The sequence below is a fragment of the Charadrius vociferus genome, unplaced genomic scaffold (assembly GCF_000708025.1).
Source record: "Charadrius vociferus isolate BGI_N301 unplaced genomic scaffold, ASM70802v2 scaffold487, whole genome shotgun sequence".
NCBI lineage: Eukaryota > Metazoa > Chordata > Aves > Charadriiformes > Charadriidae > Charadrius > Charadrius vociferus.
This window is the reverse complement of record NW_009649169.1, coordinates 1,092,222-1,108,683: the sequence shown is the minus strand read 5'-3', so window position 1 is coordinate 1,108,683 and position 16,462 is coordinate 1,092,222. Positions and strand designations below refer to the sequence as shown.

General features: G+C 42.6%; 1 protein-coding gene across 2 annotated transcripts; it reads right to left on the bottom strand.

Moving 5' to 3' along the window:
• Positions 1-1,456: 1,456 nt before the first annotated feature.
• TAGLN3 (transgelin 3) lies at positions 1,457-13,197 on the bottom strand. 2 transcript variants are annotated; one of them, XM_009888494.1, is made up of 5 exons: positions 12,807-13,197; positions 12,193-12,374; positions 11,160-11,334; positions 6,054-6,156; positions 1,458-2,005 (listed from the first exon to the last, which is right to left on the bottom strand). In XM_009888494.1, the coding sequence occupies exons 2-5, from the start codon at positions 12,370-12,372 to the stop codon at positions 1,864-1,866; spliced, it is 600 nt and encodes a 199-aa protein (XP_009886796.1). In that variant the 5' UTR covers positions 12,373-12,374; positions 12,807-13,197; the 3' UTR covers positions 1,458-1,863. The 2 variants fall into 2 exon arrangements, with proteins under 2 accessions (XP_009886797.1, XP_009886796.1); XM_009888495.1 differs by lacking the exon at positions 12,807-13,197 and having other exon boundaries at positions 1,457-2,005; positions 12,193-12,539.
• Between the last annotated feature and the right edge of the window lie 3,265 nt (positions 13,198-16,462).

Genomic DNA, 16,462 nt, shown 5'->3' with positions numbered 1-16,462 from the left:
TTCTTAGCTTGAGATGTTTGTAAGCTTGGTAGTAAGGATGTTTTAATAGGAGGACATCAGTAGGCCAGAGGGTGTTAATATTTAATTAACAATAACATTAAGATTTCTATATCCATCATATGGGAATATGGAAGGCTAAGGTTAACACACAGAATAAAGTATACTTGGCAGCATCTTCTGCCAGATATTTAGAACTAGATTAGTTTGATGGTTTAAGGTAATGAAAGAATATGTTGTGAGCCTGGGGAAGGGTTATTGAAGATAAGATCCTGGGGATTAGCCATTTCTGTTGTAGTTGTTCCCACACCAACCAAGTCCTGTGTCTGCAGCCACAAGCTATAGATATTCTTTCCTGGAGCACTTAACTGTTGTTGCTAATTCAGTTTGTTAAAATTATCACGGTGTGTTTTTTTTGCTGTACGAGCACACAATGTTTTCTATAACTTCAATAAGGCTATTAGAATGCCAAACCTAATGAAAGCACACTTAATTAGGGAATATAGCTTTGATGAAAGAACATTTCACTGGGGCATGGGCTTTCTTCTGCTGGGATGTGCCCTACTGCAACAATCGCGATGCTGATGGAGAAAGAAGGGCAGGGACCGCAGAAAGAGGCCCGGCTCGAATGCTCTCTCTAAGAAGCCTCTTCTTTTGCTGCTGCCAGAGGCAATTCCCTGAGTTTGAAGACTCTCCTGCTGCTGGGTGTACTGGGTTTGGCTGGGATTGAATTAACTTTCTCCCCAGCAGCCCACAGGGTGCTGTGGCGTTGTGACTGCAGCGGTGTTGATAACACACCAGTGCGGTGGCTGTTGCCAAACAGTGCCTGCACAGTGTCAAGGTCTTCTCCCTTTCTCATTCTGCCCCCACAGCTGGGGGTGGGTGAGAAGCCGGGAGGGGACACAGCTGGGACAGCTGACCCCAATTGACCAAAGGGGTATCCCATACATACGGTGTCATGATTAGCAACCAAAGCTCAGGGAAAAGGAGGAAGAAGGTGGGGGATGACTGTGGTAACAAGTAACCATGATGCATGCTGAGGCCCTGCTTTCCAGTAAGTGGCTAAAAATGTCTGCCTGCCAATGGGAAGTAGTGAATTAATTCCTTATTTTTCTTTCCCTGTTAAACTGGTTTTATCTCGATCCACAAGTTTGTCAGCTGCAGTCAACCCAGCACACTAGGTCACGGGAAATCTGAGGTAAATTGGATGGGACTACATGAATCAGAGTCAGAGGATAATACATCTTTTTTAGGAAAATACACTGGCTGCACCTTTAGACAAACACTAAATTAAATATGTAACACAGACTGTAAACACTAGAGCAAGGAGTCACTCAGAGAGGACTCTGGGTTAGAGATGAGACATACCGATCATTCAAAACATTTAACTCCTCAACACTGTACCATGTGGTCATTGGTTTTAATTGCTTTTACTTCCTTTGAATAATGAGTCTAAGAGGTGTCTTTAATTTGCCTTTATTTTTAGGTCAAACAATATCATCACTGAATTGAAGAACGAGGTTACTGGTTGAAATACAAGTGCGGTGTGAGACAAATATGGAAGATAACACTTTGCAAATAAATTAATACAGAATAATTGTCGTTGCATAGTTCAGAAGTGAAAAGTAGGAGGCAGCAGTGCGCACGTGCTGTGAACTGACACACACCACCACGAAAACCCAAGTTCCCAGATGAACTCTTGCAGCTGCAAATAAAACAAACCAAACAAAAAATATCCCAAACCTTAGAGCACTAACTATTAAAAACCAGGCAGAAAGAGAACTAATGAGCTTTTTTTTTTTCTTTCTTTTTTTTTTTTTTAACAGACCATGCTGCAGAAGGAGTGTTTTCTGTACAGAGATGCTTTTAGATAATCTGCCTTGGCATCCCATAGCCTGTCATACCCGACTGTGATGCTCCTTTGTTGCTGCCCATCTGAAGGCCTATTACGTTCTGTCCCTGACGAAGCTGCTCTTCTGAAAATCCTCGTCGATTCTGCTGTGCTTTCCTGTCCAGATGCACACAAAAAAGCAACATACACACATACCGTCAATCTGCATATGCCCAGAGGATCATGAAAAGCAGTCTGCAATTGGCTCATGTTAACAGATGTGTCCCCTGTAATTCAATATTTCATTTGCACCTTCCCATGGGCTGGACAATACTGGCTGGGCTGATTGTTTTCCTGCAGTTAGAAGTAATGCTCTAATCAAACCTACAACACTTCAGACTTTCACTGTAGCACTTATTCCAGAACTTCGAGGGACTTTCTCAGCAGCTATGACAGGTAAAATATTTACGTAGTACTGTATATAACACTCGTGATAGGATTAATTTGTCTTAAGCCCTATAGCCCTTAAAAGCTGTAGTCCATGGGATCTGATCAATGAGACACTTACCTGAGCTCTAATACAGGTTGATACCCATCTAGAGCAACAGCACGAATTGGTATAATTTAACTCAGTGGAGTAACTAAGAGCTGAACGTACCCGGAGAAACAATGGGACAGAGAAGTGACTTGCTCATTTTCACAGAGTGGATGATGGCTGCCTGCAGGACAGAACAATCACTCTCTTGCCATTTCCAGATCTCTCTCCTCTAAGCAATAGACTTAGCCCTTTGCACCTGTGTCTTAACTGTATGCCAATCCTTTATCTTCCGTCAAAACATACCGACCACTTTTGTTCCGTGTCCCTGGTCTCAAAAGCCCTTTGGATCAATGAACCTTTGTTGGAGTTTAAAAGGAGGCTCTTTCTCCTGAAAGTAGCACCAAGGGCAAAAGTGGCAGTTAAGAAGCAGCATGAAAGTTTGTACTCTGCTGCCTTGCGAGAAACTGTTCATCTGAGATTAATCTTTAATTTATACAGGGTGGGGAAAACAAGTCATTTACAAGGGAGAAGGATCAGCCTGTTGCTGCCAAATAAGCCGTAAGAATCGGCAGAGCCCCAGACTGAGGGAGGCTTTCAATCAACCAGAGGCTGCTCCCACCCTGGTATAATCCTTCTCCCCGCGGTGTCTGTTTGTCCTGGGATCAGGTTACTCTGCGATATCGCATCGAGTTGCAATTCTCCTTTTCTCCCCACCCCACCACTAGATGAGAATGCCAGATGAGATGCCTGCTGTGATTGAAAACCATCAACGTGATCTTCTCTGTGAGGGTCTGATCCTGTACTGTGCTGAGCACCCTGGCTCAAGTCCCAACAAGCACTTGAAGGCTTTGCTAGGCTTGGGGCATTCAGGACGGTGCAGAAGAGCCCAAGTCTGCGTGAAAGCCCAGCAAACAGAAAGGTCCAGAGAAAACCAGTACTAACCTGCCATTTTTCAGAACGGGTCTCTGGTGCTAATGTACAGACGAACAAGAGGGCTGACAGAAGCCCATCACAGGCTCTCAGATCCCACAGCTCTTGCCAGAAAGCATGCTGTTCTGGAGGGGGGCACACAGAACTTCGGGCGCCTCAGAAAGTAACTCACACTCACTGCTGCTTAATTTCTTTTCCAGAATCCTTGCACAGGCACCTAACTACTGCCAGAATCTCCGAGAGGATGTTTTTAGAACTACTCCTATTACCTAATTGAATCTCAAGTTTACTGTGTCTGCCTTCATCTTAATTAAAATCCCAGGAACGTGTTCTATTTTTTTTCTCTCTTTCCTCCTAGAATTTTCAGCTGTGTTGTAGAGTAACTCCACAGAAAGTTGAAAAGTTAACTCTGAACAGGAAAAAAAATGAGAACTGCAAAGAAGGAATAAAAAGAGAAACCAAAGGAAAGTCTGTATATGCTAATAAAAGTTGATTACATAAACAGTTTGGATCCTATAGTGTTATATTACCATCATAAGCACTGCATTTATTATATGACGGTCTTACAGACAGCAACACTTACTTGTGATTTGCTTTTAGGTTGGTGGAAACGCCTTAACTGAGACCGTAGAAAAAATTGGTGAGGGCAAGCCTATTCTCGTCAGTGTCTTGCCCTATTTCAGGTTCTGTTTGACCCTGCCTGCCGTCACCTGGCATCACCCTCACTGCAAACTGAGCCCACTGTGCAGATCTGCCAACTTCTTATGCCAACTTTGCACCAGTGCCTGTGGCTGCCAAACTGCAAGATAACAAACAGCCACGGGTCCATGGGTGCGCAAGGGAGGCCTGGTGGGACCGGGCAGGTGAGACACTGGCAATGGAAAGTTAAACGGCTTAACTGAAGTGTAGGGGCATCTAATCACTGTAGATCCCTGCATGGATTCTCTCATTCCATTTAATCTTGACTTCTTTCAATTTAACTTAAGGCGATTAAGAATCAGCCTGAAAGCTGACTCATGACTAACACTGGGTGGCAGTGAGGGGGCTTGATCTGCCCGAAGGGATGGGTAAGCTACTCAGAAAACAGCTCCCAATCTGCCATATGTTATTTCCTTGTAGAAATAACATCAGTTTTCCTTAAGGCAGTAGCTACAAAATGCTATTTTAGGGGCTGCAATAGATAGGGATTGGCTATCCAAGCAGCATGGGCAGGACAGAGAGCTAGGGGGAAAAGGGAGGTGATCACATCTTCGTTTATGCCAATGAAAACTGTTCCCACCTACAATTGAGAGTCCAGATGAAAATTAATTTTTCCATGTAGGACTTTGTTTTAGTTACATAAAACAAATAAGCCTGTCTGGGTCATAGTGATTTCATGTCTGGTTTATATTAAAGCCTGTAACTGGATTTGAATTTTAAACCCAATTATATTTAATAAATACAAATCTCTTTGTGGACTGTATTAAGTTAATTTAAACTAATTTCTTACAAAGAATGCATAGGAGTTTGTACTCGTTCACCTAAAATTCAAGTCTCCCTTAGAACTCAGTTAAACCAGCTCAAGGTTTAAGCCAAACCAAGTAAAGTTTGTTTTCCTTTTGCTGACCCTCACCTAGACATCAGAAAATTCAAGGAAACCAAAGACAAGCAGCCAGCACTCTTTCTGCTAACATGCCTCAGATATTTCAGCCCAAGAAATACTCTTGGATGGCGTAATCTCATGTCAATAATATGCCTGAGGGGCAGGAACCTAACTAACTATGGGAAGATTTCCTTTTCTTCCTACCCCCACTTCTCAGCCTCCCTAGCCAAAACAAATGGAGTTTTAGAGCAGAGACACAGCTTTGCCACGGCAGAGAGTTCTTTACAGATAAGTGGTACTCCCCAAGAAAAAAGACAATTAGGAAATGAAATCATTTTTGGTTTGATGAAAAATAGAAATGGGCTTCATGCCTTCTCCTTGCTCAGTAAATGGATCACTTTATGGGGGTTTGCTGACAGCTATAACAGTCTTGTCTTCATTAGTCTTTCTGTCTGTTATCTGATGTGAGGCAAAAATACACCTTCCCTACCAGCTACTCGTATGACACACGTATCTGCCGGGCTGCTGCCATTTTTGTCCCCTTTTCTTCGTAAATGGATATAGAGGATTAGCTGAAAGCTGCTAAATAGACAAATGTCATCAAAACCGGTGCCTGAATTTCCTAAGTATCATTGCTATCCTTCCAAGGAACAAGAGTTGGGGGTACCGTCAGCAGACAAGAAAATTATGTCTCTTCTTCAGTGATCAGTGTGTGCCCCTCATGCAGCAAAAGGGATAGGAAGCCAGAGCTGGAGCCACGGGTGATGCACTCCTTAATCCTCCTACCAGCAGTGCTTTTCCAGCTCCGGGGCAGGAGGGACACATAAGGTGTGGTGAGGAGGGCTACATAAGAAAAGGCAGCAACATAGCTGTGCTACACAGCTCCCACGGAGTTCCTCCCCAGCAACCGTGGTGTAACTTTAGGCTGACAAGGTATGGTGACTCGTGGACCTAGCAGTGATGCTGATAAACTTGGGAACCAGTGAAGAGTAGAAAATGTTGCTGCCTGGTTGGGTCTTTGCTTCCCTCCTCTAGACTCTGGAGAGAAAATCTGTCCATCACAAGGAAATTTTGGAAAGATTCTTTCCCAATAAATTTCCTTAGAGCCTAAAGGCAGACAATATTACCAGCTTCCTTAGGAAGACAGCTCTGGCAAGCTGTGCTTGGGATTTTACCTGTGAAACCAGGATGGATCTCCTTTGTAGCAACCGTCGTCCTTGGTGACTGCCAAACTGCCTAGAGCCATTAAGGTTCTCTGCACTGCTGCCATGTCCTTCCCTAGAAAGCCAGACAGTGAAATTAATATAAGAAATCCTTGCACAACAAATAGCTTGGCACACTGATAAACACTTCTATCCAATGTATTAACTAATTCCCTCAGCTCCCCTGAAAAAGTGCACTAACAGCATTATAAAAGCTATTTTACAGTTGCTGAAATGGAGGTATTTAATAAGCCCTTGCATGTCAAAGTCATTAAAGGGACAGTGTTAAAGCAAAACCTAACAATTCAGACATTTCCAGGTTTCCAGGCCTTTGGCTATTTTAATGACTATTTAAGTCCTTCTAGATAATCCTTTTGGCAAAATTTTCTCCTAAGAAGACATTACTTTGGTGTACAAAGAATGGTAATATACTCAGTAAAACGTGGCTGAAGGAGAACAATGTGGTAAATAACTGTGCTGTCTCTCAGTTTCTTCACCTGTAAACTGGCATGACTGATCCTGCCATTTAACCCCTGGTATTTGCAGTCAGTCCCTGTGCTAACAGACCTCACAGCAGTCCTGGAGAGCTCCTGTGCAGATAACTCACATTAGTCCTTCCCAATTTAACCATCGAATCATCTCCCAAATCCTTCCTACAGGTTTATTTTCTCAGGCTGGCAACAATCGATGCTCTGCAGTTTCATACCTTCAGTTCCTGCTGTCCAGTTCACTATTCTTCCATTTTCTCACTCCCTGTGTTACCTCACTTCATTCTTCATTTCAGAAAGTCAGGGCTTATCTCATCTTTAGCTAAGTGAAAGTTACGTACCTGGTCATCACTCGTACTTTAGGTTGTCTCCACAAAAAACAGCAAGAGAAAAGCTTCTCAGGGGATAATTTATCCCATCTGTTTTGGGAGGGGTGAACATGCCTTTCACTTGCTTAGAGGCACACCTTCCAACTAACTGAAAATTCACTAGGTTTTCAAGAGGGCACCTTACACCTTCAAAATATAAGGCTCATTTTCAATAGAGATTTGCATTTAAAAAATTATATCCCCACAGACATTTTTAAAAAATTAAGATTACTCCTTTTTCTTAATTCTTCTCTTGCACTTTGTCACTTGGTGTAAAAAGGGCAGGGAACATAAAGACATCAGAGTCAGACAGACTCTAACTCTCTACCCAATCCAGACGATAACTTGTGGAAAACTTTCTAGCAAAAATGAGTCACAGCATGTATTTCCAATTGTGTGAGGTGGTACGTTGTTGAAAATCTGCCTTTTGCCTCTCCCTTCTTCTGAAATCCTTCCATAAGTGTTTCTGTGACTCCCCTCCCTTTCTTTCTGTTCCAGTTCCTCCTCTTTCTTAAAATAATTTATCTAGTTATCAGATCTGATTTTGACTGTCAGTTCTTCACATGGGAAAATAAGCAACTCATAAAAACATGAGATACTAGAGAGTTTATGATAATAACAGATTTCAGAAATACCTCCAGTAGACCAATATTAATGAAAATTGCTGTAAACCAGCTGGAGTGCAGAGGGAAGCAAGCGCTGCACATTCTGTGTTTATGCTACGCATCACCCTGATTATAGGCAAACGCAGTTCAGGGCTTCAGTTCGTAAAAATCTAAATGCGTAATGCACTGGCTGAGGTGACAAAGACACCCTAAAGCTGAAAACATCTAGCAGCTTCCAATTGTGGCTGTCATACAGCCTATTAAAGTTTGTAGCACTCCTGTCTGCAGGGGATCATTTGCTCAGAAAATAAATTGTCGGCCATCTAGAATCTTCATTTTACTCTATTTGTTAACGCAAACTGCATCAGACGGGGCACTTGCTTAAGAGGGCAGCTGAAGAGTCGACATCTCACACACGCACACAGGCGCACATGGAAGGGCGCGAGGCAGAGACGCTCAGAGCTCCCCGGAGCAGCAGATGTACCATATGCTGTAACAGATGCCACATACAACGTCCTTGGGATGCCTCCCGTATAACGAGGAGCATGGTGACTGCCTGGGATGAAGAGGGATGTGAAGAAGGATTTAAAAGTGAATGAGCTGAATAACGACGGCAAGCGCAGAGAAAAAAAAAAAAAGGAAAGAAAAAGAAACAAAAGACGGGTAGCAAAATATGATGATCAGCCTTGTGGAGCCATCTGGCAGCCCCCCCCATGCTCCGCACTCAGCTCTGCCTTATTTTTAAGTGGCGAGTGGGAGACGCTGCAGGGGAAAAGCAGACCGAGTGGGAGCCGAGCGCCACGTGACAAAACAAAGCCACAGCCACGGCTTTGCAGAGCATCCTTGCTGTGGGTGAGGGAAGACCCCAAACACGTGTAGTCTTGTGACATTGGCCCTCTTCCAGCAAAGGATACGAGGGGCTCAGTGCTCAGCATAAAAAGGGCAGCGAAAATTTTTAAAGTTCCAATGGGAAAGTCACCTAACGCTGCAGCCACCTGACAGAAGGGATCATCTGCATCCTCTTGAAGGCAGGCTTGACCCTGGCATTGCAGCAAATTGCGGTCAGTGCCTTCCCTCAGCTCCAGTACTTGCTCACCGACAGCCACGTGGGCCGCCTGCCCAGTCCCCAGCCTCAGCCTCCCCGAATCATGCCACAGGGACCCACGGTTTTCCTTCTGCATCTTCAGTGTCCTCTGCAACGTGATTTGAATAGCACAACCTCATAGAGGATCTCAGCACTGCCTGTACAAGGAGAAAGGGGCCGATGGTCACTTCTCATCGTAAGCCTTTCTCTTTGGGGAAACCTGGCCAAGGGGCCTTTTTCTCCAGGTCCAGAAAAAGGAAGGTTCAAACCTAAAGGCAAAGAACTGCTCTGCACAGTATTCCTGAAATGCTGTTTTGTAAAGGCTGAACAAGTACCCAGAGGTACAGCTGCCTCTTGCCTGCCTGGAAATATACCGGGGATGTATCTGTAAAACACAGTGAACATAATATCTTGGGCATGGATTAGGGAAAGCTGCTCAGCACAGTACATTTAAGTAAGAAAGGACCAAAAAAGAGGTGATAATTCTCCTGGACCAGGAGGTCGCAGAGATGAAGAAAAATGCACCAGATGGACTGAGTGAGTTTGAAACAGCTGACAGCAGACTGCATCCTAAAACATTTTCATTAATCATTACTAAGAATTTCAAAGCAAAAGCTCTCGGAAAACAATTAGTGCCAGAGAAAAGCTGTTTTTCTGTCACACATACTTTTCCTTCCCTATAAACATACATTGACAGCTCCTCTCTTTCTAAAGAGGTTATGGCCTGACGTGTAGGAGTGCTGTAATTATGAAATAGTGAAAAAGAGACTGTCCTTTCTGTCCAGCTAATGCATCCAGGTTCAGACGATGCAGCCCTGAAGCAGTACAGATGCTAGAGGTCAGAGTTATGGTTAGACACAAAAAGCCTGCAGTGACTCACTGCTGGAGAGTCATAATGTTTCATCTCAGCACTGAAATGAGCAGCAGGAGAGATGAAAAGGGAGTGGGAAAGTGAGGAGACACAGATTAGTTTGGGAAGTCTTAAAATAATAGTGGAGAAAAGTCTTGCATGTCTCCCTCCTAGGTTGTGAGCTGTGTTTTGACTTGCTGTCCTCTGGAAGTCACTAGATTTTTTTCCTTACATCTGTTGAGAAAAGGTGAAGAGTGAAAGGAAGAGAAATGAGGAGAGAGCCACCATCATTAGGAGCTTTTTGTCTTCAAAGCAAGTCCTTTTCATCATAAGGATCAATGTACCGTACTTTCATTTGCATGGTGTGAAGACATTATGAGATGCAAAAGACTGCAAAGAACAGCATCTGAAATGAGCTATTATCATCCCTTACAAGATAGATGGAGCTTCTCTTTCAGCAGCCTGCTAGGCTGAGGAGGGGGAGGGTGTTCAGGGAAGTGAAAATCCTTCATTTAAAGGTAGCTTGGATCAAACACTAAAGACTGAACTGGAAGAAACAAACTTGCCCTTGTGCCCAAAAGTAGGATTTGTCAAGCAAATCTGTCAGCCTGAGAACATTACAGATCCCAGTAAGTCCAGCTGTCAGTATATCCTTCCCTTCTAACCCATCTGCAAAATGTCCCCTAGTCTTTCATTCCTTGTGCTGTCCTTCAGAGGAGTGATCTCTTCCACCCATCCCAACAGCCTGTGAAAACAGACCCCACTTTTTTCCCCTCCATGTGCGTTCCTACAAAAACTACGTGACCAGCTTTCTCAATGGATTGTTCTTCTCCTTCCACTGTTTCATTCTCATGGCAGATTTTTGACCCTTTCACTACCCTACAGCTGTCCTTGTTTTGAGCCCCCACACAAAGTGTTTTGCATCACCTTGTCTGGAGAGATGCAGGATATACAGTGTATTTGGTTAGAGCACCAGAAAGAGATGCATCTCCACAGAAGTGGGCAAAACCCAGCCCTATGAACACACAAATGACTCAGCTCCTCAGGAACCAGAACATGCAGTTTCCACTTTGAGCATGGGATGGAGGTAGACTTCACCTGTGTTACTGCAAAACCACAGGGGCGCTCCGAAATTTTTTTGCTGTTGCCATAGTGACCTCTCTTAAGAGACTGTATCCTTAGAGAGAGATGCTCAGCTAACATGGTATTAGCAGTGTTTTGCTTCTTGCTAGTGACGAACGAGCCCTCATAAGCTTCACAGAGGCATATATACTTCTGGGAATGCATTTTATAGCCCTAATTTAAGCTTTGCTTATAATTTAAAAACTGCAATAAAATCTTATCATCAGAAAATAAGGCTTTTCCGTATTTGCTATTGGAAGCTATTTACTTGGAAATCATTAACATAGAGAACATTTGTTTTATTAGGTCTGTGGATTTCTATCAGAATGATGGGCTTCTGGATAACACATGAGCTTGGAAAGGCTCCGTTATGCCCTCAGGGCCATATAAATCCCTCAGAGGAGATAATGCACCACCAGAAGAACATGGTAATGAGGTAAGACAAACAGAAACAAAAGATAATTACATTAGAGAATATGCCTCAGACAAAATGCACCATTACAACACATCAAAGCAAAGTAAAATGAAGACTGCAAGCTGACTTCCAGTTTATTATTTTTACCTTCCCATAAATCCACTGTCTGGAAAATATCTGTTGTTCTTACTCCGTAGATTTCAGCGGCTTTTAAGAACTGAGAAATTTGTTCCATCTGCTTGAAAGCCATTTTTGATTCAGAGATCTTTGCAATGGGCTCATTTCCCTTTGGATGTAAACTGTTTATTAACTTGCATAACAGCTGAGAGATAAATACAGAAACAAAATTAGAAAGCAGTCATCAAACTAGAAGGCAATTTCTGCACATGAAATGATGCTGCAAAATGCTTTTGACCTGGCCAGTTTTTGTCAGGGACATAACTTCCTCACTTAAAAACAAAGAAGTGAGTTGATAGTAATCAAAGTATATTAGAAATGCTTTAAAGCTTTCATTAATTGATGGCAATAGCCTGATCATGTAAATCCTAATCTGCTAGAAACAACAAAGCAATCACTGGCAAAGGTTATATAACAAATGACAGAGAAGAAACCACATGCCTGAGCCAAAAAAATAAGCAATGTCAATTGAAATATTGTTAAAGTCACTTTGGCAGAGATTCAACGATTAGCGTATTCTTACAGCCTACTGCAAACAGCAGCATCTGCTTGTTGTTCAATAAACCAATGGAATACAATGTTTTAGCTACAGAATTATTCCCAAGAAGAAAACAGTTATGACATAATCCAATCCTTCAGATTTTCTATATCTCTTCACCTTTCCCTGTCAACATTGATTATTTCTTAAAGAGAAAAAGTATAGATCTGATATTAAAACAGATCTCATTTAACTGTATGAGAAAAGGTGCTGAAGGAATGAGTCATACTCATATATAACATGCATGACTCATAAGAATCATAAGTACTGTACTAATCCCAGTGCACTAGCAGAATAATTATTTTCTGAGATTAAGATTCCTCATCAAAAGGAAATAAATCACATACTAAGAGATAGGTTTCTGCACTGGCCATGAGCTCTGACCAATTTAACAAGATGAAGACAGAAAATAAGGACACTGTGCATATAAACACATGCAAGGATGTAATTGGACAAAACACTTACTGTTCCATCCATCAGCCAGGTCTGAAAATGTTGCCTTCCAGGAGGAGGGTGCTCTATCTGTTCTCCACACTGTACAATAATCCAGTTCACCAGCCTAGACTCTAATTCCGGGTCATATTTCTGCTCAATCTTTTCCTGAACTTCTCGGCTTAAGCCATAGCTTGGTCCTCTGTTAGCCATGTCTGGAACCGAAGCAGAACTTACTTAGTGATTACAGTCCCGATCTGCAGTTTTGAAGTATGCACCGGAAAATTAAAGAATAAAAGAGTGAGCAGCCTGCCTTATACGTTAGACAGTTGAACAGATGTTCATCAACACTGAAAGTAACTGTATGGCACTGGTTATAGCTGTTCTGCAGAACAGGGGAGGGCTCAGCGAGGGAATATCCTTTTCCAAAAGCACAAATCAGCTACAACATTTAAAAAAAAAAAAAAAAAAAAGAAGGAAAAAACAGCAGTCCCCCCTGCCCAACCACAAAAACAGAAGAAAAGCAAGATTTAAAACAGAGCAGGTTTTAAAGAGAAGCTTCTGCTATGTTTACAGAGAATACAATAGAGTTCTGAGATCAATGTTAAAGCTGCCTGCAAATCCGAAAGCACTTTAAAATTGCCTACCTAATACTTGCTAATAAGAAGAGGGTTGTACATGGGAGCTCAAGCAATCCGATTAAAGATGCAGTCAGGGTCTTCCTTGGCAGAGCTGCAGGGACGGATATCCAGAGATCAGCAAATAGGAAAGCGTAGATGAATTTAAGAGACGAAGGCTGCCACAATGCCCTGCTGCTGCTGCAGCATCGTGGTTTGAAGAACAGTGTATTGATTTGATTTTCCTCACATATGAGGAGGGTCAAAGCAGGGGCGTTGCTAAGAGCCATTAAAGAGGCCTGCCTACTCAGTCACAGCCTGGGGATCCTGTTTATCTCACCCATCTGCAGTCTGTTTTCATGCACGCTTCCTCAGCCTTTCGCTGTTCACCCCACAGGCTCAGTTTTCCTCCACCTAGTCTGCACCAACCCAAGCTGCACCGAGCATCCCAGTGCCAGACAGTTGCAAATACAAATAGACGGACTTCACTCTCCTAAGCAAAGGCAACGGAAATTACTACGCATCTCGTTTATTTTTAAATCACAAAGCAGAAGCAAAGCCTTTTTCTCCCTTCTGCATCATGATGCTAACAGGCTTACAGTGTGAAAAATAGTTTCTCCTCTTCCTTGTTCAAGTGCTGATAAAAAGTTTCAACTAGGGGACAATAGGACGGAAAGTCAAGGAAAAGAATGAAGGTAGTAGAATATTATTGTCACCCTATCATTAGTATATATTAGGCTATCAAATAGAGTAATAGTGTCCCAAGGAAACAACTTGAACCACTAAAAACAAGGAGAAATCACCAAAAACTGGAAAACCTAGTCTAAAACACAAGGATAGTGTTTTCTGCTGGTATGAGTCAGCATACCTCCAGTGACAGCAAGGGAGCTATGCCCATGTACGGTAGTTTAAATTTTGACTATACCCCTGCAGTGGTGGGAGAGGCAAGAAGGACAGTTAAGACAAAAGACTTTTCTTCTGGTCTCATTTGTACAGATTTATCCTTTATTAAATAAAATCATGTTGCTCCTCTCCGAGTTGCACCAGACTTTGTCAAATATCCTTGATCCACTCTGTGTTACCTACCCTGCTATGAAATTGTTCCCTTTTGGCCAATGATTCATGTTCAGCTTGATATCAAAGGAGGCTGATAAACCTGAGGTGGATACATAATCAGCTTTGTCAACAAAAGTCCTCCTGCTGCATTTGAAAAGAAAAAAAAGGGGGAAAGGGATACAACTCTTTGTATATCTACCTCATAGTGGCCTCTTCATCCATTATTTTCTCATTTTAAGACCATGAATTCCCAGATTTATACTGCTTCGGCTGCTGCTGGGCTTGAGCAGACTCAAGAGATGAAAAATTTAATAGATGACCCAATTCATTGTTGTCCTCCACAGGCATTTAATTTAGTGCTTTCTCTTCTCTGCACTGGTAGTTTTAAAACCCTATGAAATATTTGGTTACATAACTCAGAGAATGCTACGTGACAGGGCCACTACTTGAGCACTTTCCGTCCCAGCGAACACGCTGTTGAAGGCATAGCAAATGCGCAGGAACCAAGACTGCAAACCGAGCCTGGAGATCAGAGGAGTGAACTGCGGCTGCAACAGCAGAAGGCAGTACATGAATTGGAGATCCTTTCCGTTCAAGCAACTGCTACGGGCCAGGCCTTACACTTGGTCAGTCCCACCAAGAATAAGCAGCTTTATTTTACACTTTCAGATCTTTTTGCATTTCTGTGTCTAGAAGGGAGTTACCTAGGTTGCTTGGCTGTTTCTGGTCTGACCCCGTTTCCTAACTTTGGGGCAGGGATGGGTAATTTAACTCTCCTAAGCTGCAGAGCAGAGGTCTCCCCCTTCACAGATGTTGGCTATGCAACCTATTCTCGAGGGACCTTTCCGTACTGTGAAAGCTGAAAAGCAAGCTCGTCCATCAATATCAATTTTTAATAAGGCTTTGAAAACCAGGAAAGCTGCAGAGGATTGGAAAAATGCCAGCCCCCCCCAGTATTTCCAAAGTATGAATAATCAAATCATAAGCCTGCTTCTGTGCCATCAATCCTGGGAAAAACAATGGAATTATTTTTTTTTAAAATCATTACTGTTGATGCAATTTACTAAAAGCTCTGTAACACATTAGAGTTGGCTACTGTATAATATGTTGATCAGGGAACTAACCTGACTCCAAAACAACATGACACATTAAAGAGATTAAAGCTGGCTAACTAGTAGGTCCTATAACATGACTGTGACTGAAAAGTCATTAATGATTGTGTATATTTTTATTCCGTTTGTACAAGAATGTGTTCCCAGGCCTGAACTATTTAATAAGTCATTAGAAGTCACAAAAAAAGCCTAGACTCCTAAAAAGATCCCAGCTTATGCAAACTGTGATGAGTAAATGACAAAGGTAAAGAAAACTCCTTGAAAGCAGTCTATCTGGAAGCAGACAAAAATGCGTCTCATTACAGCCAAAGTCTAGCCATCATCAGAAAAGTGCTTTTCTGAGCGTAGCACTCTGTCCTATGAAAAAGCAGAAGTTAAAAAGAAATGCAGAGGCTGACAGAATATGAGGAGGTGGGCACAGACACTGGGTAAGACACTGTGACTGAAGGGCTTGGCTGAATAAAACATGGGAGGTGCAACAGCAATGGGAATGTCGTATCCAGTTCTGACAATCACTCTCCAGAAGAAGTGGTGAAAGAACTAAGTAAATTCAAATAGTCACTCCAGTAACTCTGGATTGAAAATGAGAGCCTTTACAGGAATCGCCTCAGAAGGATTATCTGTTTAGGTCACCAAAAACAGAAGTGAAGAAATGGCAGCACACATGGCTACAAAGCAAAGAAGAAATGAAGGAACTCAAGTTCCTCCTGTTGGACACAGGCATATTAAAGCCTGATGGATAGAAATGTGATGTGTAAGAGAGGGACAGGTTTTCAGCAGCAAAGGTACTACCATTAGAACACCTCACCTACTGCTTCTGATTGATTTTGTCCTCTTATTTCTCTTGGTAACGCAAGATTGGACCTTATGACTAAAAGTAGAGATGAAGCTTGAGTACTCGAAGTAGGATTTCGTGCTTGGAAGCGCTATAGATCATCTTGTGCTTTCACATAATCACAATATTACCCTATAAATTTAAAAATCTTTGCAAATCTAAAAACAAAAGCTGCCAACAACAACAAAACTGACATTCATTAGCTCACTACCCATTTTTAGATCCAGGGTAACTCGATAGCTTTCAATGTCTTCCCACTGGAACACAGAGGGAAAAGTAAAACTTATCCTGCTACAGAGCGACCCTTAACCTTTGTTAGATTCCCTGTATGGCAACTGTCTCCTTAGAAAGAGCCTGATATTTCAGCCATCCCAAAGCACTATCTTTCAAAGTATGCTGGGTCAATTCCCATCAGACAAAGCTATCCAGATATCCTGTGAAGTCCAGGCTCCATTTCCCAAGTCTGCCACTGTGCCATAATCATAGAATCGTTTAGGTTGGAAAGGACCTTGAAGATCATCGAGTTCCAACCTCCCTGCCACGGGCAGGGACACCTCCCACTAGACCAGGTTGCCCAAGGCCACGTCCAGCCTGGCCTTGAACACCCCCAGCAATGGGGCCTCAACAACCTCTCTGGGCAACCTGTTCCAGTGCCTTACAACCCTCAAAGTGAAAAACTTCTT